At 44.3% G+C, this 17,100-nt stretch overlaps 1 protein-coding gene across 2 annotated transcripts in view; it reads left to right on the forward strand.

The window, feature by feature from the left end:
- nlgn3a (neuroligin 3a) overlaps positions 1–17,100 on the forward strand; it is a 121,313-nt gene that overhangs the window by 74,509 nt on the left and 29,704 nt on the right. For both annotated transcript variants that reach the window (XM_035161933.2, XM_047340655.1), the window contains one exon: positions 4,893–5,078. In XM_035161933.2, coding sequence (XP_035017824.1) covers positions 4,893–5,078 — 186 coding nt within the window. The remainder of the gene's footprint in view (positions 1–4,892; positions 5,079–17,100) is intronic.

The raw sequence follows: 17,100 nt of genomic DNA on the forward strand, positions 1-17,100 counted from the left end.
CGCTGGGTATGCCCCTTGCTCATCATGAGCCTGACACACAGGCCCTTTATGTGGCTGTGTGGAGGGTGGCCCCTTTCCTCCACTGCTTCTCATCCACACCCCAGAGGCTCCCATTCAGCCCGGGCCTGGCTGGGGGGGAAGTTGGATCTCTTTTGTATTTGGGGATTCTTAGGGGAGGCTGTCAAGGCTGTGACTGTGTGGGCCTTTATTTCCCCAGAGAAGAGCAGAGGGGGAGAAAAGATAGAGGGAGAGGGCAAGAGGGAGACGTTGGGGGGGGGGAGTACCAAAAGGAGAGTTAAGACACAGACAGCCTTGTTAACTGCCAGCCCCAAAGAGAGAGAGGATGAGAGGGAGAAAGAAACAGGGAAAGAGGCGAAGTCGAAGCAAGAATGAATCCAACAGAAAACCAGAAAACTTTCCCTCCGTTACGTCACTGCTGTCATTTCCATCCTCCTCCTCCTCATTTCCTCTACGCCTCCTATCCGTTCCCTCCATCTGTCCATGTGTAAGCTCACTCTTCAGCTCAATAACAAGCTTTTGCCCTCTCCCTCACCCTTCCTCGCCTCTCTCTCGCCCTCCGCCATTACTTCACACACATTCCATTATCTGGGAGACCAGGCTAAGAGAGATGTCTAGGGTCGGAGCGATCATTATCATCACCTCTTTCCGCTACACTGTGAGTTATGGCCCGGCGTATAGGAAACAGACATTTAAATCATAATCAATAGAGCAATATCAATGCTGAGAGGCATGGCTAAAGGAAATCACTGCCGCGGCTCGGGAGGAAACAGAGACGCTTAGTTTAGACTGAGATAGTGGCGTGTGCTTATTGACAAATTATGACCAACAAATCCAAATCCACAAAACGCAATATGTGGCGGCACGTTCCAAGCTGCCTGTAAAATAAACTGTGGCATGATTGTGGCACATTACTGGAACTGTGTGGAAACGGAGAGGTAGTAGATTTGATCCGTGGTCTCCTGGAACGTCCTCGTCTGCTGCAGCACGGTGGAGGCTGAAGCTCAAACACTGCAGAGAGGGGACGCTGTCACACTGCACACATTACCCGACCTTCTGATCATGTTAAGGTGACAGGGGCGACCAGGTTCCTCACAGGGGGGGGAGCTGTGCTACAGACACACAATGTTTGGTCCAGCAAAGGGCGATGCAAGGTGACAGGCGCGACCTGACCCGGCTGCGACCAGTCCATGGTCACCGCTGCCACTCCGACTGAGATCAGCGCTGAATCTCTGACTCTGCGCTGCCAGGAGGAGAAAATACAGGTTCTTCATACGGCAGAAGTGCACTGCATCACTGTCAAGGCAGAGCAGCTTTGAGGCATGATACAAAAACACATCATGTAATCAGTCTGGACAAATTACAGTTGTAGCATGCGAGGAAAGTGCACAGAATCACTGTTATTAACTCATACAGCCCGTTTGCAGTGAACAAGAGACGCTCATGCAAATTCCATGTCTACTTCAGCTGACACGTGTGGGCAGGTTCAGCTCCATATTTGGAAATCTTTGTTTCGGCCTCTGAGAAAATTTTAGACGCTTCTTGTTGACATGACCTTTTACGAGTGATGCTTATATAACCTGTTTTCTACACAGATCTTGTTAAATATATTTTGTATTTGGCATACATGATTTAAGAGGGTTGGCATAAAAAAAAGATCATTATATGATTTTCTCCAGTGTAGTTCTTTATATTCGGCGTCCTCCGTCCTAACAAAACATTTTCCACTGAAGCACTTGAGCTTGGTACAGAAAACAGCGTCTTGTTTTTAAAAGAGAAGAAAGCATCAGGCAAACCATATTTGACTACAATATTCCTCCTGTGGATTTACAGCAAGGCTCGAGTCTCGCCTCACTCATTGGGTCTGAAAATGTCTAAACGCAACTCACAACAGGCAAAATTAATCATGTCACCGAAGATATTAATTCACTCTAAAAATTAATTTGTATTCACTTTCCTGCAAAAGCATGAGATCAACTCGAGCTCTTTACTATTTAATTAATATTTCATGTTTGTTGAATTAACTTGACTGGGACACACTGTAATTATGTCAGCTGTTTGTGCCAAAGTCGATTGGTCAGATCATTTGAAAGAGAATTTGCAAACTGATTTGAATTCATGCATCTAATGAAGATGCATCTGACAAAGATGAAAAATACTCTTTAATCATAACAAATATTTTATAATTAAAAATCTTATTGTACGGCGGCACTGCTCTGCGCTATGTCAGGTTGAGTAACGCAGTCAAGCACATAACGAGCCTGACCAAGAAGCGGCAGCCCAGAATCCCAAGGTCCTGTGTAGGTGGGAGCTGTGAACACAGTGCAGTGCACATCACGGTTCATGTGCAGCCAAAGCCCACGCAGTGCTGATCAGACGGGGATCATCTGCTACATGTGGAAATCTATCATCCAGTCCCGGATGAGAAAGGAGAAATTAAGATAACTACAACCAGCGACAAAGGGGAATCCGTATATGTAATGTGTGTCTGTATTAAGTAATTGGAGTATGAGATAGGTTAATATGTTTCTGTACATTCTTCTCGAAAATCTGACTTAAAGGCCAGCAGTTATACTAAAGTGAAGAACAAAAGAAAATATTCATTAAATGAAAGGTTGAACACAGGAAAGACTGCTATAAATATGGATATATATATAAAAAAAAAAAGTCTATGCATGAAGACAATTATTTTTGCTATCATAATTGCTTTGCAAAGAAAAGAATTTTGGTCACCTTTCCAATTAAAACATAACCAGCGGCTATTTTAGATGTATTTTTTTTAAACGGTGCCCGCAGCGCATCCTGTCCAAGATACTGTCTTCCACATGCACAGTTTAATGACCAGTTTCATTTATAGATGCAAAGGAATCAACACGGCTAAACAAAGAGTCGCAGCAGATGAGACTATTGAGTTGCGCTCCACTCTGCCAGCTGGGGATCCAATTGTAATGATTTACATTTTGTCATTTAGTAATGCCTCATGTCGCAGTGCCAAATAGATAATGTTTATTATATATTTTCAATTTGGCTAACAGTTGCACGGAATTCCTCTTACCTGCCAGTCTCCTGACATTTCTTAACCCATCTGACATACACTTGGTGAAGTGTGAACCATTTCGCAAATGAGGGTTATTCTGGGAGAGTCACGTCTCCTCTCACCCCACCCCCCCAGCCCCACAGCCACCCAGGCGAGGGTTGTAAAAGCTGTTGTCCTTTGGTTATGACAGAACGGGAGGAGCAGCCGCAAGAGAAACAGAAAAGGAAAAGCTCCTCAATTGGATCGAGTCGCCCCTCTGTCCGTGTCCGTCTCTGTTCCTTTGCCTGTCTCTTTCACTCGCTCTCTCTGCATGTGCCCTGCCGCTCTGTCATCCTCAGGGATGCGTCTGAAGGAGACCATCTGTTGATCCATTTGTCTCCTGCTTTGCTTCCTCTGCCACCGCCTCTCTACTATCGATGATCAGGCCTGGCCTTTCCCCTGCCCACCCTCTTTGTTGCTGCCACCAGGCACTCGGGGGCGAGGCGGGTGTGCTGCCGGGGTTGGGGCAGGAGGTTGTGCCCTCTGTAGTTTATGATTCACACAAAGAGAAAGAAATAAGTAGGCATCGGCAGACATGCATCCTGTTTTGTACAAACACGCCATAAATAGCTAATGAGCCTGAAGCAGCTGCTTTCTTATCTGTGTGTTATCTACAGTGTGCATCATTGGGCTGACCTGAGTCCAAAAAACAAACCGATTTGATCTTTTTTTTTGCATTGCTGATATCAAAACTATTCCCTTTTCCCACCCACCCTTAGGACTTAAACACAGAGAGCTTATCATTATATGGAGGCATAGACCATGAAATAGATGTTAGAAACAATGCTGTGGGACCATCACTGGATGCTTGCGAACATTCCCCCACCATCGCATTTATTGCTTGTGAAGTGTTTGCCGATATTGCCACTAAAGAGAGAGGGGTCTTGGTTTCCATGCATGTCTCCCAGCTGTCACCGCGTGTGCATGTTCAGGTGTTTGATGGACACTGAGTCCACTGTGGGGACTTCGGGGATGGCTTGCCTTTGATCTTCTCCCGCGACTCTCGATTACCCATCATTCAGCTTGGCTTAGGCCCCGGAGAGCAGCTGCGAGAGGGAGGTGTGTTAACAGGAGCTCGGATGTGCCCAAGAGAGGCTCGCTGTCCAACTCAAGCATCATACAGCAGATTACACAGACACGGAGGAAAATGTGCACGGACAGTGGCTGTTGTAAATGTTTAGGCTGAAAGTATGTGGCACTACATGAGCATGAGAGGGAATCCAGACGCTGCCAGAGGAAGATGCTGACTCTGATAGGAAATATAATGAGGTCACAGTCCATATCTAGGTGTTCGCAGCATCAAAATGATTGTAAATCTTATTATCCTATCTTTTTCTGTCTCTCTCTCTCTCTCTCTCGCTCTCTCTCCCCGTCCGTGGAGTTTTCATAGATCTCGTAAGGTTTTCATCAGGACTGCTCAATATATCTGATGATAGGTGTACACCCAGGGAGACGTGCCATTGATTTCCCATAAGGTGCAGATGACATGTGGTCACGCACACTCCTATTTTACCAACAGCCGTGTCGTCTAATAAGTCACAAATTCTCTGCTGCTGTCACCTGGAGTGATTTTCGTCGGATAAAAATCGGGGCGGGGTTAGCCATTGTGGATAACCTTTTGTGTTGCAGGTGCACATGGAAAATAAATAGCTGTGTATGCAGGCCACTACAACGTGCAGACTACCTACTTCTCTATTTTGGCTCAAGGCTCATTTTAAATATGTAAAACAATGTTGCGTTTGCATTTGATTTTATCTGTGCACGTTTTTTAATCTCTTAATCCCTGTATGTTTCGCAGGCTTCCTCAGTACCGGTGACCAGGCTGCCAAAGGAAACTATGGGCTCCTCGACCAGATCCAGGCTTTGAGGTGGATCAGCGAGAACATCGGCTTCTTTGGCGGCGACTCCAACCGCATCACTGTGTTCGGTTCTGGGATCGGAGCCTCCTGCGTCAGCCTGCTCACCCTGTCCCACCACTCTGAAGGTACAGCACAGCAGGGTTTGTGAGTAGTGAATGTTTTAAGAGGCAGGTGTTTGCATTTAAATCACCCTGTCACTCATTCGCATTGGGAAATTGGAACCCCAGGGCAGATTTGAAACCACATGTGGGACTTGACACACTCTGCTGGTTTGCCGGAATCACGCATGTCAGAAATAAACATGTAGGTGTAACGTGTCTTTGTGAGCAAGATAAAATAGGACAGTGTGTACCAGGGAGAGCTTTTTAGCGGCAGCCACATGCTAAATGACAAACACACTCCCAATGTTCTCGTTGTAAGCAATGCTGTTTATCTGCTGGCTACCTTAATGCCACTTCATGATGATTTACTACCCAAGTAGGCCATGTCTTTAATACAAAATGCAGCATGTGTGCTTAACCTGCACATGGGATAGACTTCCCTCATACTCAGGATCCTCTAATGCATCATTCTATTAAGATGGAGCCCAACTGCTTAAATGTAAGTTCTTGCAGGAAGTGCCTTGGCTCATGTGAATGAACTGCTGCTTTCAGCTCCGACCATGAATGTCAACCTCCAAGTGCACCCTGCAGAGCCAAATGGACACCGCATCATCCTTAAGCTGGAGTTATTACATGTTTTCCTCGCTCGGTTTAAAAGCTGGCTGGTTGCTTGTTTCCTGTAATTGATAGCAGTGTCTCTAGCCATGTCTCTGTGTTCCCACATTGTTTGTGTTGTGGTTTTATTCCACATGAGAAATCTTTTCGTTGAGCCACGCTTGGTAGACAGCTTGTGAACATGTTAACAAGCCACAGCTCTGCTTTGGACACACATGGTTGGAAACGTAACGCGGGGCTTTTATTGTACATTACACAGAAGTGAACTACATAAAAGAAATCACTCTTGCGTTGGAGAGCGGATTGGTCTCAGACGATACTGTGGTCAGGAGACTAGCACAGCCGGCAAGCACCGCTCATACAAACACACAGTTCTTCTTCTTGTCACTAGGCAGAGTAAAATGTCTCTAGTTGGATTTTTGATTAGTAGACCAACGTGCATTTGAAAGAGGTCATTTGAGCGGCTTTTCTCTGGGTTCCAACACAGTGCCAGGGATTTGTGATTTGTTTTGCGTTCTCAAATTTGCATTAAAGTGTTACTAATTGCCTTGATTTCCTCCGATGAATGATGACTGCTTTTCGATTGAATTTTCACCATAAATGCCTTTTCTATTCATACTCCATAATGCTACGCTCCATGTAGCATGTTATTATACTGCCACTGAAACCATCTCCTCTGCCTTCCAGTAAATTGGATATTACCGGGTCTGTTTTTTTCCCCTGAATGAAAATGTATGCCCCACTGATGGGATAAAAAAAAAAAAAGGAGCCAGTAAAACTTGAGGGATCCTAGGAAATTGAAACAGGAAGCCTTCTATCATGCCAGGATTCTTGCTGCGAATGTTACCAATGGCAATCAGATTTCTCACAGTCTCTCTCACAGAACAGATTGATGTAATTATATAAAGTTTAGGACTGGAGTGGGCTGCAGGATGAGACAGGAAATCCGAGTGAAGAAATGTCTATTTGCACCTGCTTTCACAACCTCCGCTGTGCTCTGCCCCTCCTCTACAGTCGTAACCGTCAAAGCCAAAAAAGTGGTTGGATGTTCCCGTTGCCAAGACAACGCAGTAAACAAGAAACGAATCAAAGCGTCTGCATGCGCATAGCGGTAAAAAAAATTTGTAAAAATCTTTAATCAAATGAATTATACACTGTGGCATGAGCACACCTGGTTTCAGGTGGCCTCTAGTAATGGATTTGTGTAATAGTTTCCTATTTCCGTTCGCACACTGTTGCATCGCAGGAAAAGTGCCTTATATTAAGGTTCCTAGTTTGCACTCCAAATGTAAATTAAGTCAGGAAAGAACATTTTGAACAATGCACCATTGCTCCTCCCTCATGTCCTGATTTGACTTTTTAGACAAATAAAAAATCCACACACGCTCCTTAGAATAGCGGTGTCACACTGAATTCTGCTACTTTTACATATGATTCACATCTCTACACACACACACACACACGGGCGTGCGCTCACACACAAACATTTTCCTTCACCTGCTGCTCAGATGTGGGGTAAGCGAAGCCCAGGTCAAAAAAAAAAGGGGAAGTAAATCAGGGATGACACAGTGTTCTGGAGCTCCCCAGTGTGTCGGTGTATTTAATGACAGTATTCCCACTCTTACTGTACACCGTCTGTCATCACTGCCTACAGTGCATAGACTCTCCATCGAACAGAGACTCCTTTTATGCCTGTTGGTGGCAGAACGACAACTTACTTCATATGCTCCTCCTGAAGCCTTTCTAATAAGCTGGATCCTCCTATATCACCGTACCCCTCTGGCCTTTCTCTCTCTCAATCTCGCTCTCTCTCTCTATGATTGCCATCTCCTCTGGACTGGCCCCGGTTGCTTCTCCATGTGGGCGTGCCGGGGGGCTCCAGTCACAGGCTACATCCATCACCGAGCCTCGTCCTCCTGGCCTGGATGCCCTCTCTTGAGGCTTGGATTTCTCAGACCCCGGTCCCTGCCCCGGCCTCCTTCATCTAATCTCCCCCCTCACTGCACCCATCTGTCTCCCCCGCCTCCGCACACAGAAAAGGCATATAAGCCATATACGCTTTCTCTTCATGTGCCAGCGTGCCTCACTCCCACCCTGCCTCTCCACGTATCTGCTCCCCGGTCGGCAGCATGCTTGTTGCGTTGCTATTAATAAGATGGCTGCCTTGTGTGCTACATGGCAAGTGATCTAGCTGCACATCTGAGACTTTGGAAGGAGAATGGTCATTAAAAGCAGTCTCTCTCAGCAGGAGAGTGTTTTTGACCGGCTTATTAAATGTAGTCCGACAGTTGTGTTGCCACAGAGGGAAATCTCTTTCCCCATCTTCTTTTTCTCCAGCTTCAAACGGAAAACGGCTGAAGAAGTCCAGAAGCAAGGACATTCGCCAGTCCCATGTATTATCTATCTGGCATTGTGTGGGCAATAACCGAACATGCAGATTTAGCCTTTTTTCTCTATCTCCTAATGATCGTTGTGATATAAAGAGAGAGATAGCTTCTTACGCACGTGTACAGAATACCAAGTGGCAGATGACTCAGATGTGCATTTGTGCATATATCTCTGAATGCGAGTCAACATCTGTTTCACCCCACACAACCTTCAGGAAACATACTGTATCTCCATGCATGTGTCTGCATCAGTGTCCCTTTCCCAGCGGTCCGAGTATGTGCACGCGGGGATATCTGCCCACAAAGCACATATGAGGGAAGGGCTAGTTGTAGAGGCACTGAAGGTCATTTGGTTTCTTTTTTTTTTTCCTCTCTTCCTGTAAGCAATCAGGATAAAAGCTCTGCTTCGGAGGAAGTGCTCCCCTTTTAATGGAACGTCTCGGACATTAAAGACAGCTAGTGTAGAGGATCCTTCATGCCAATGTCAGCTTTCATTTTTATTAAGACTTCTGGGTTATTGAGGACCATAAATGTGCATGTTAAATGCTTGGGTTTTATTGCAGTGGTGCAATGAGTACCAAGGCTTTTTAATGCAGGACACCAGTGAAACCACTTGAACCATAAGTATTAAGGGGCATACAGGTACTGGGTTTTCAGGGAAGGGTGACAAGTATTTCAATCCACAGAATAAAAGATGATATAAGTGAATAGGAGCATTGTGGGATGTGAAGTCAGAGGGGATTGGAGAGATTGTCATGCCAGGACATTCTATTCAAATCAAATTGGAGATAATAAAGATATTATTAATGGCTGCTCTTCATAGTGAACTACTTCCTGTGGGTTTTTCTGATGTGGATTTATGGTTCAGGTCGTCTTGGAAAGGATGTGACTTGGAAGTCATAGGAATTGATGTATTACTGTACAATTTCCTTGGGCTGATTGGCTGAATAACTCGGGCCTCTGTTGGAGCGACTTGAGAGTGAGACACAAACTGCCTTCATGATCAAGTATGTAGAGTCAGTGAATGATCTGAAGGACAAACGGCTGCTTAAGAAACACTTCAACCTAAACTTTAATGACACACACATCTGAATGAATGTGGCATTTACATTATGAGCCCAGAAATGTAGCTCTGCACTTATTAGAGGATTAGTAGGATAAATGATGGACGGAGCAGAAAGTCTAATCCAATGAATGCATTTCATCTGACGTACCAACTTGATAAAGACTTGATAAATAAATAAATACAGTCAGTGCTTGAAATTATTTGATTAACTGATTAAAATTCCTCACTAATCCATTAAAACTTATCAATTAGTTTGTGATTGTCTGATTATTATTTTTTTATATCTGTACTGGTTGGTGTGTTTCAATTTTAAGATACAGCATCATGCGTCATACTCAGTTATTTCATAGAAGTAGCCATAATAATAATTTGTCAATAAAAACGTTTATCGTGCCTTGATGGTATAGACTTTACACTACTGGAAATCAAGTTAAATCTTATTTCATTTGTAAATATAAGCTTTTTGATCACATCAGTTGCTTAAACAAGGTTTAATGAGGTTTTATGACTTTTATGTTTCTTCCCTCACACCTTGCACTATTTATGTTTTTAATTAAACTTTTATTTATTTTAATGAATTTCTTTATTTGTTAGTAAGTTATCTGCTTTCCTGCATAGTTTTATAACTGGTATACTGTAGAGATAGTAGAGACCATAAAGAGACACAGTGTTTCATATAAAGCTGTGTGAGTGCATAAAACTGTGAACACTGCTTTTTATATTTAAAGCATTGTGTACATGACAACACATTTATTATGATTAACAATTAACTGATTATACATGTAGTCAATCAGATTAGCTTAGTTAATTGGAAACTATTCTGATTATCTGAAAATCTGACATAAACTAATTGATTCCAGATCCAGAAACAGTCAAACAAACAAATCTGAGTATTTGAAAATTTTAGTCAGTTGGAAAATTGGGTCTGTCCAGAGTTTGACTTTCACATATGCGGAGAGCAGCAGGAGATGTGCGAGTGAGACACGTTCACAGCAACAGGAAAATGTGCGGATGAACTGACTCAGACATTCGCGTTCCCTCATGCAGCCCCTCCAGAAATTGTCTTGACTTCAGTGCACGTCTTAAAGCAGCTTGGGACTTGTTTGAATTCGTGTGAGTATTTTGTGTGTATTCATTTCTGATATTTAATCTACAGGTTAACATGTGACTAGACTCGCTTTCTAAAATACATGTATATCATACATTGAAGGGTGAATTATTCTTAATAATTTAATCACATTGTAAATGCACAATATTCGAAGGATTAATGACATTCAGAGAGAGTCTCCACCTGCATGACTTTACCTATAACAGAGGAAGGAGGGTGAGGAATCGCACTGCCTTGTAAGGTCTTGTCTGAGTCATCTTTTGTTTGCTTTCTTTCTGCACAATCTTCGCAAAATGATTACTGGTCTGTTTCTGGCATGCACCTAACATGTGGACCTGCAGTGTGACGGAAATAAGACTGACAATAACATTTACCGGACCTTGAATCAATCTGCCTCTGTCAATCTGGCAGATACAGTGCTGCCGTTGTGGGATTCAAAGGCTGCGTTGCCATGAGCACCTAACTTCTGCTCTGACAATCACTTACCGTGTACAAGCAGGCCTGTAGTTGTCCTCAGAGGGAAAAACACTAACTCTGTTGTGGTGCTACTGCTGGGAATTGTAAGGAGGTGTTGCACTCATTCATTGCTGCATGTTGAAATATTGATACATAATCTAAGGCTAATACAAACACTGCTCCAAATTACCCTATATCCTACACAATGGAGGCCAACAGATGCTCAGAGGAGGAGAGTGTGAGTGTTACACTACATCACTGCTTTAGCTGTAATGTTACATCTGGCTGTGACCTTTGAAAATAACAAGTGTGGGTTTCCTCCCCGAAATGAGACCCATGGGAGGTTTTCTTTGTGGAATGGCCTGCAGGCCTGCACTCCCCCCACTTCATAACGTCCCCGTGCTGAACGCTCATCATACAAATCTGGGGGTGCGATCCATCCTCCCTCGGTGTCGACTTCCTTTTTTCGGGTTCGGCATCCTGGAGCAGCCATCCATCGCCTGCAGTTTAAGCATTAAATAAAGGCCCCTTGCAAGAGCTGGATTTTGAATTGGAGTCACCGGGAAAGATAGCTGCAAAACCACATTCCTTATTCATACGAGATGCAGCTGTCATTGTTGTGCAAATGCATTGTGCTTGAGAAAAAACGGGGACAATTCTCGAAGTTGAATAGACCCCATTTCGGAGGTGTCAAAGGCATTCAGAGACTCGACACTGTAAAGTTACCTGGGTGTTTGGGGCAACAGAGGACCTCCATCTCAAGGTTTGATTTGGCTGTTTGCTGAAAGGTGTCTGTGCGTCTCGGGGTGTGAAAAAGGCCTATGCAAGATGAGAGAATGGGGACGCGCCTTGTCAGGTGCCGTATTCTTCCACCTCGATTGACAAGAGCGATAATTAAACCAGGGGGATGCCATCACTGTGGAGCAAGAATGCTTGTATTTATTTACGCTGACTACTCGGCTTTGTTGTCTGCCATATACTGTGGCGTCATTGTGTGGAAAAAGCAAACAGATTTTTAGCAAGTGGTCTATGTGGCATTTTACCGTCGCTCTTTGAATGGCTTTGTGTAGCGGAGGCAGAGAACCTTTATTTTTTTACAAAACAAAGATTGAGGAAAACCCACCAACTAAAAGGTATTACTCGCTTTTGAACTTGGAAGGGGCCTAATTCAGGCAGCAAATAGGTTTTTCTCTCCTTACTACTCACCCCTGCAAAGAGAAAATGTATTGAGCAGAAGAAAAAGGAGGCTCTGTGGAGTAATTTGAGGTGGGAGGGGTGGTATTAGGGTAAAGATGACTCTACTGAGGTCAGATAGCCAGTTTAAGGTAACACTCCTGAAAACAATATCCAGCAGGGCTGTCCATCAGAGGGAGGCAGCTTTACCTATCCCTTGCCAGAAGAGAGTGGAGGAATGAAGAATTGACAAATTGCCTGAAAACGGTGAAGGCAGTTCATTCTGGTAGTCCAGCCATCAGTCTGCCTCTGCTTGCAGCAGGTAGTTGAGCCAATAAAGCATAGAATTATAGGTGTTAAAGAGCCGAGCAGCGGGTCAGAGAAAGAAGCGGGGGATAATTGAGTACTTTAGTAAATCCCTGCCTCCATCAACCACGGTAATAGCTCAGTGCATTGCATATATAAGATATACATGTGGCCCCATATTCACAACTGTACCGATGAGGTTTGGCGGCCTGAGCGACATGTGGCCCACACGGCCCATCTCAGCGATATCCTGCAAGACAATACAATGAGACCCATCTGGTGATGTATCGCCAAGATTGCTTTTGGAATCTAATCGCAGCTGATGAACGAGGTGACTACAGAATATGTCATCTGTTGATGACCTGCAATCCCCAGTGAAGACGCTGGCGAGTCATTAGTTCAGGTAGATGCCATATACGAATCATTCTTGATAAATCACTGTCAAGGGCGCACTCATACACCTCCTAATGGACAGTGACAGTCGGCCGTGGCGGAGGGGGGACGGCGCTGCAGCCCACCATTGTTTGATCCTGTTAGGCTTTAGATCAATTAAACCAATAGCTGCATCATATTGCTCCCAGACGGTCTCGTCTGTTTCCTCTCCTGATTGGTATAATGACTTGATGGAAATATCGGTCTCCCTGTCTGTCTGTCTCGTCTGCACTGCCTCAATCTCCGAGGCATTTTCCCCCTGCTCCCTTTTCCCTGTTCCTCATAGCAGTTTCTTTCTTTCTTTCTTTTTCCAGTACCCACCCTCCCCCATGTCTCTCTTTTCGTCTTCTCACCATGTCTCCCTCTCTCTGCCTCACTCTTTCTCTCTCTGGCACCAGTGTAAAGCATCCATTATAGAGCGATGCATGGGTGTCTGTGTGAGTGGGAGAGAGGGACTTGGCACTCCTCCTGCCCCACCTGCAGAGGAAGCACTGACAGCTGAGCACTGGGGGCTCATCTCTCCCCCTCCTCCTCCGCCCATCTCCGCATCTCTGCTGACCTCCCTCCTCCTCTCACACCTTCTCCATCTCTCGCTTTCTCTCACTCTCCCTTCATTCCCTCTGGTTCCACACATATTGGCCCAATTTCTGCCACCGCTCACTAGTTTCCCATACGCTGTTTTCACATTTCATTATTTCTATCCATCTTTTCTTTTTCACCGTCTGTTCTGCATTTTGTTTTTGTCTTCTTCACTGCACAATTTTTGTCTCTTTTTTTCTTTAACCTAGGATTGCATGAGTGTCCATTCACTAAATGTATTTACAGGCTAGATTTTGATCGGCATGTTATTAAATAGTTTGTTGTTTCCATGTTTGTGTGCCAGATGAACGACTGCAGTGCAATTAGCTGAACTTTGCCCTTTAATGATGACCACGAGCGCTCTGCGTTTGTGTGTTGTTGCTGACAGCTCACCTCTGCAGCTAGCTGGGTCAGTCCTTCAGTGTCTGTACATCTGTTCATCCCTGCTCCAAGAAAAACACACGCCTGAGAAACAGACCGATACTGTGGAGCCATGCTTGAGGGCACCACCATATTCCTTATCTCTTTCGCAGGTTTGCAGAACATGTGATTTATGTACATCTTCTGCAGTGGAGTGGGAACATTAACAGGTTTTTCAGACTGTTCTTTGTGATGATTCTGAAACTTGTTTTCTGAAATAGGAAATGTTGTACCTGGTTACTCCATCTTAATAGGCACACAGGTGTATATAATTCTGTTTGCATAGAGCCTGCCTGCTGCGGTCTCTGCAGGAAAATCGTTTTTTCAATGTGTGATAAAAAAAAAAGTCTTGCACAGGGAAAAAAAACATCAGTTGAATTACTGCAGGTTGCTGAATGAGAGGCTGTAACAAAGGGCATCAGAGGGTTTCATGTATGACATCTAGATCCATATCACTAACATAATGCACTGTCTGTAAATGTAAGTTTCAACAGTCCAATGTGTGAGCGTGCAAGCAAGTGAACATATGCAGTCTCAAGCTGCGGCCTCCCTACCAAGACGTTCAGTTCTGGGCAGTGCAAATGCATTAGCCCTAGCTGTGAAATTTGCATAGTCTGAGCACAATGAAATCCCCAATGAGAGGAACTTCGGCAAACATGCTGACAAGCAGAATCCTCCACTATAAAGGGCCAACATTGTGCAACCTGACAAAAAGACTAAATCTTTAGCTCTCAGGCCTGCAAGGCTGTAATAGATTTTTAGCTTAGAGAGGTAACATAAGCTATAGATCCTCTTCAGTGGTAAAAGAGAGCAACTCACCAAATCAAATGCAACTGTTAGTGAACAATATAGCCAATGTGCTTTGGCACGACTTCCAAGACAATTTCTCTGTCGTGTGGATAGTAAATTCTACGTCAAGTCACAAGGTTCATTTTTGCTTAACATCTGGACTGAGAGGCAACCTGTTGCTGCAAAATTGCAGTTAGATGTGAAGGAAATAGCCTTTGCATGTTAAATTGGGCTGAAATGGCAGGTGCATGCATTCAACAAACTAGCTGGTGCGACAGATCATCTGATCACATGTGACAGCAAGTCATTCACACCTGGCTAACATTGAAGGTGGGGTGGGAGGCAGTATGACTCAGAGGTGTTGGATTAAAAAACAGGGAAAACAAAGCACATGTGCAGCTCTGGTGTTACTGTTGGAGGATTGTGCACTGCCTTTTCTTAGTAAGAAAGATAATTCAAAAATAATTTGTCTTCAATAGAAATGCCCCCAAAATGCACGGCTTTTATCAATATTAAAAGATTAGTCCACAGTGGCTGGACTAAGAGATACAATTCAACTCTCTGTGCAGGCGCTTAACATAAAAAGCCCTCCTGGGGCACCTTAAAGCCCTCATGAGAAGGATTTGAAAATTTCCCTCCGAATCCAAACTCAAGACACAAATTTCATGTTCTTTTATTTTGTTTTTTAGTGAATATTAGGGGATTTTATTATAAAAACTCTTTCTATTTTTTTAGCTTATTCTTATAAATAAATAAATAAGAATTTGGTATCTCGCGACCACAATCTAATTTCTTACTGCACGAAGAGGGCTTTGAAACAGCTACTTCCTGTCAAGAATTAAAATTGTGACCCATTATTTCTGAAATCCATAATTTTCCCAACAACGGAATTATGAAATTTTAGTTTAACTTTCATTATAAACAGAGTAATTACCCCGAAAGACAAGGAACAAACAAACACAAGCTTATACCATCAACAGAAATTGTTTTGAAGTACTATATTTACAGCAGTCGTCTACTCTTGAGTCAACATGTAAGGCTTTCAGTGTTTTGTCCCCGTATGTTTTCACTGGAAAACTTGTGCGATTGATGCAGATCAATGCAGCACTCCAGCAACAAGAGAGAAAACAAAAAAACATTATGCTCCCCGAACAGCTGGAAGGCTTTTATTGTGAAGCAGCTGCAGGAAGTGCTGAGGATGTGTTTGCTGACAAAGCACGGCAACGACGTGGATCAGAAACCAGCGAGGCTTCTGTCTTGTAGATGAAAAGGAAAAAGAGGAACGTACAGAAGGAGTCAAACAGACTCTCAACGCGAGGCCTATGTTATCCGTATGCTAACAAATGCAGATTAAAGCAAACGTAAACGGACTGTTTTCTCCCAGACGCTGTTCATGATGAGCAGTTTAGTATGCAACACAGGGGCCGAACGTAGCTGCGTGAAGAAGCTCTATTTTCACGCCCAAGCACACCTGGCTAATTACTGCTAGATATAAGTGTAGACTTTAAGTGTCGACACCTCCCACCTGAGCTGTGATGCAGGCCAACGTTCAGCAGCCCTTCATTTATAACTAGAGGCAGCTCTGACAGCTCCACAGAGGAAGAAAAAAACAGAATAATACATGCAAAGTAAATCTTAACCCATGTATCATTAGGAGGTGACCCGGGCTTCGGCAGACAGTCACGACTTTGACAGACGCAATACATTTCACCAAAACAAATACTGCTCTTTGCTCACCGAACATAGTGCGACGGCGTGTTTTTATTAAATGAAAAATAGGCTTCACTCCTGAAGCATCTCTCCTTGTTTTTAAGTGAAGGCTGTTTAAAGAGCGCGCACCCTCCGCAGTATTTCAGATGTTGACAAACCCATATGGCATGCCACTAATCTTGATCGATGCCCACCACTGCGAACACTACTCACACTGCAGAGGATAATGAAATGTAGCGACGCAACGTTTCACAAAAATCATCACAGTGATCTGTTTATTGTCCGTTGCGAAAGGCGTCAGAGACACTGCCGTTTTCCGGTCGGAACAACAATGCAAAGGAGTGTTTACTCTCTGAACACAGAGCGGCACAGAGTGCTCATAGATACATCTTTGCTTGCCCAATGTGCTATTCTTAGGGTTCCCCTCTGAGCCACTGTCTAATTGGAGCCTTGCTTGTCCTGTCGGTGAAACGATCCTCCACACGCCCTTTTTTACGAGGCCTCTGAGTGACTGAGTTTCCCTGTCTGGGTTTCTCTGGCTGTTCCCCGGCATGTCCCGGGACTCCTGCTCATCGGTGAGGGCTTCATTAGCCGAGGATGGGAGGTGGCAGCAGAGAGAGAACAGCTGTTTAGTTAACCACTTGCATTGTTAGCCAGCCTTCTCCGTATGCCTAACTGCCTAAATCCGTCCCCTAGCTGCTAATAGAATGCTCATTAGAAGCGGGGAGGGAGACTCGATGGGAAACAGCGCCTCTGTGCTGCAGTTCTACCAGCTTCTGCGACTCCTCCTCTCCCTCTGGTCTCTATTAGAGAGTTGTGCGGAACAAACCTTCCCTCTATGGATCAACTACCTATCCTGCCCATGTTGTCCTCTGACCCTGACATCCTGGGAATGACAAGGGGTATATTGGTATCAGAGTTCTCCTCTGAGACCGCCACCGGCATCTGCAGTACCAGAACACGCTCCACACTTGAGATATAGAAAGATACGAGCTTACTGAATCC

Source organism: Hippoglossus stenolepis, chromosome 7 (genome assembly GCF_022539355.2).
Source record: "Hippoglossus stenolepis isolate QCI-W04-F060 chromosome 7, HSTE1.2, whole genome shotgun sequence".
In the NCBI taxonomy this organism is placed as follows: domain Eukaryota; kingdom Metazoa; phylum Chordata; class Actinopteri; order Pleuronectiformes; family Pleuronectidae; genus Hippoglossus; species Hippoglossus stenolepis.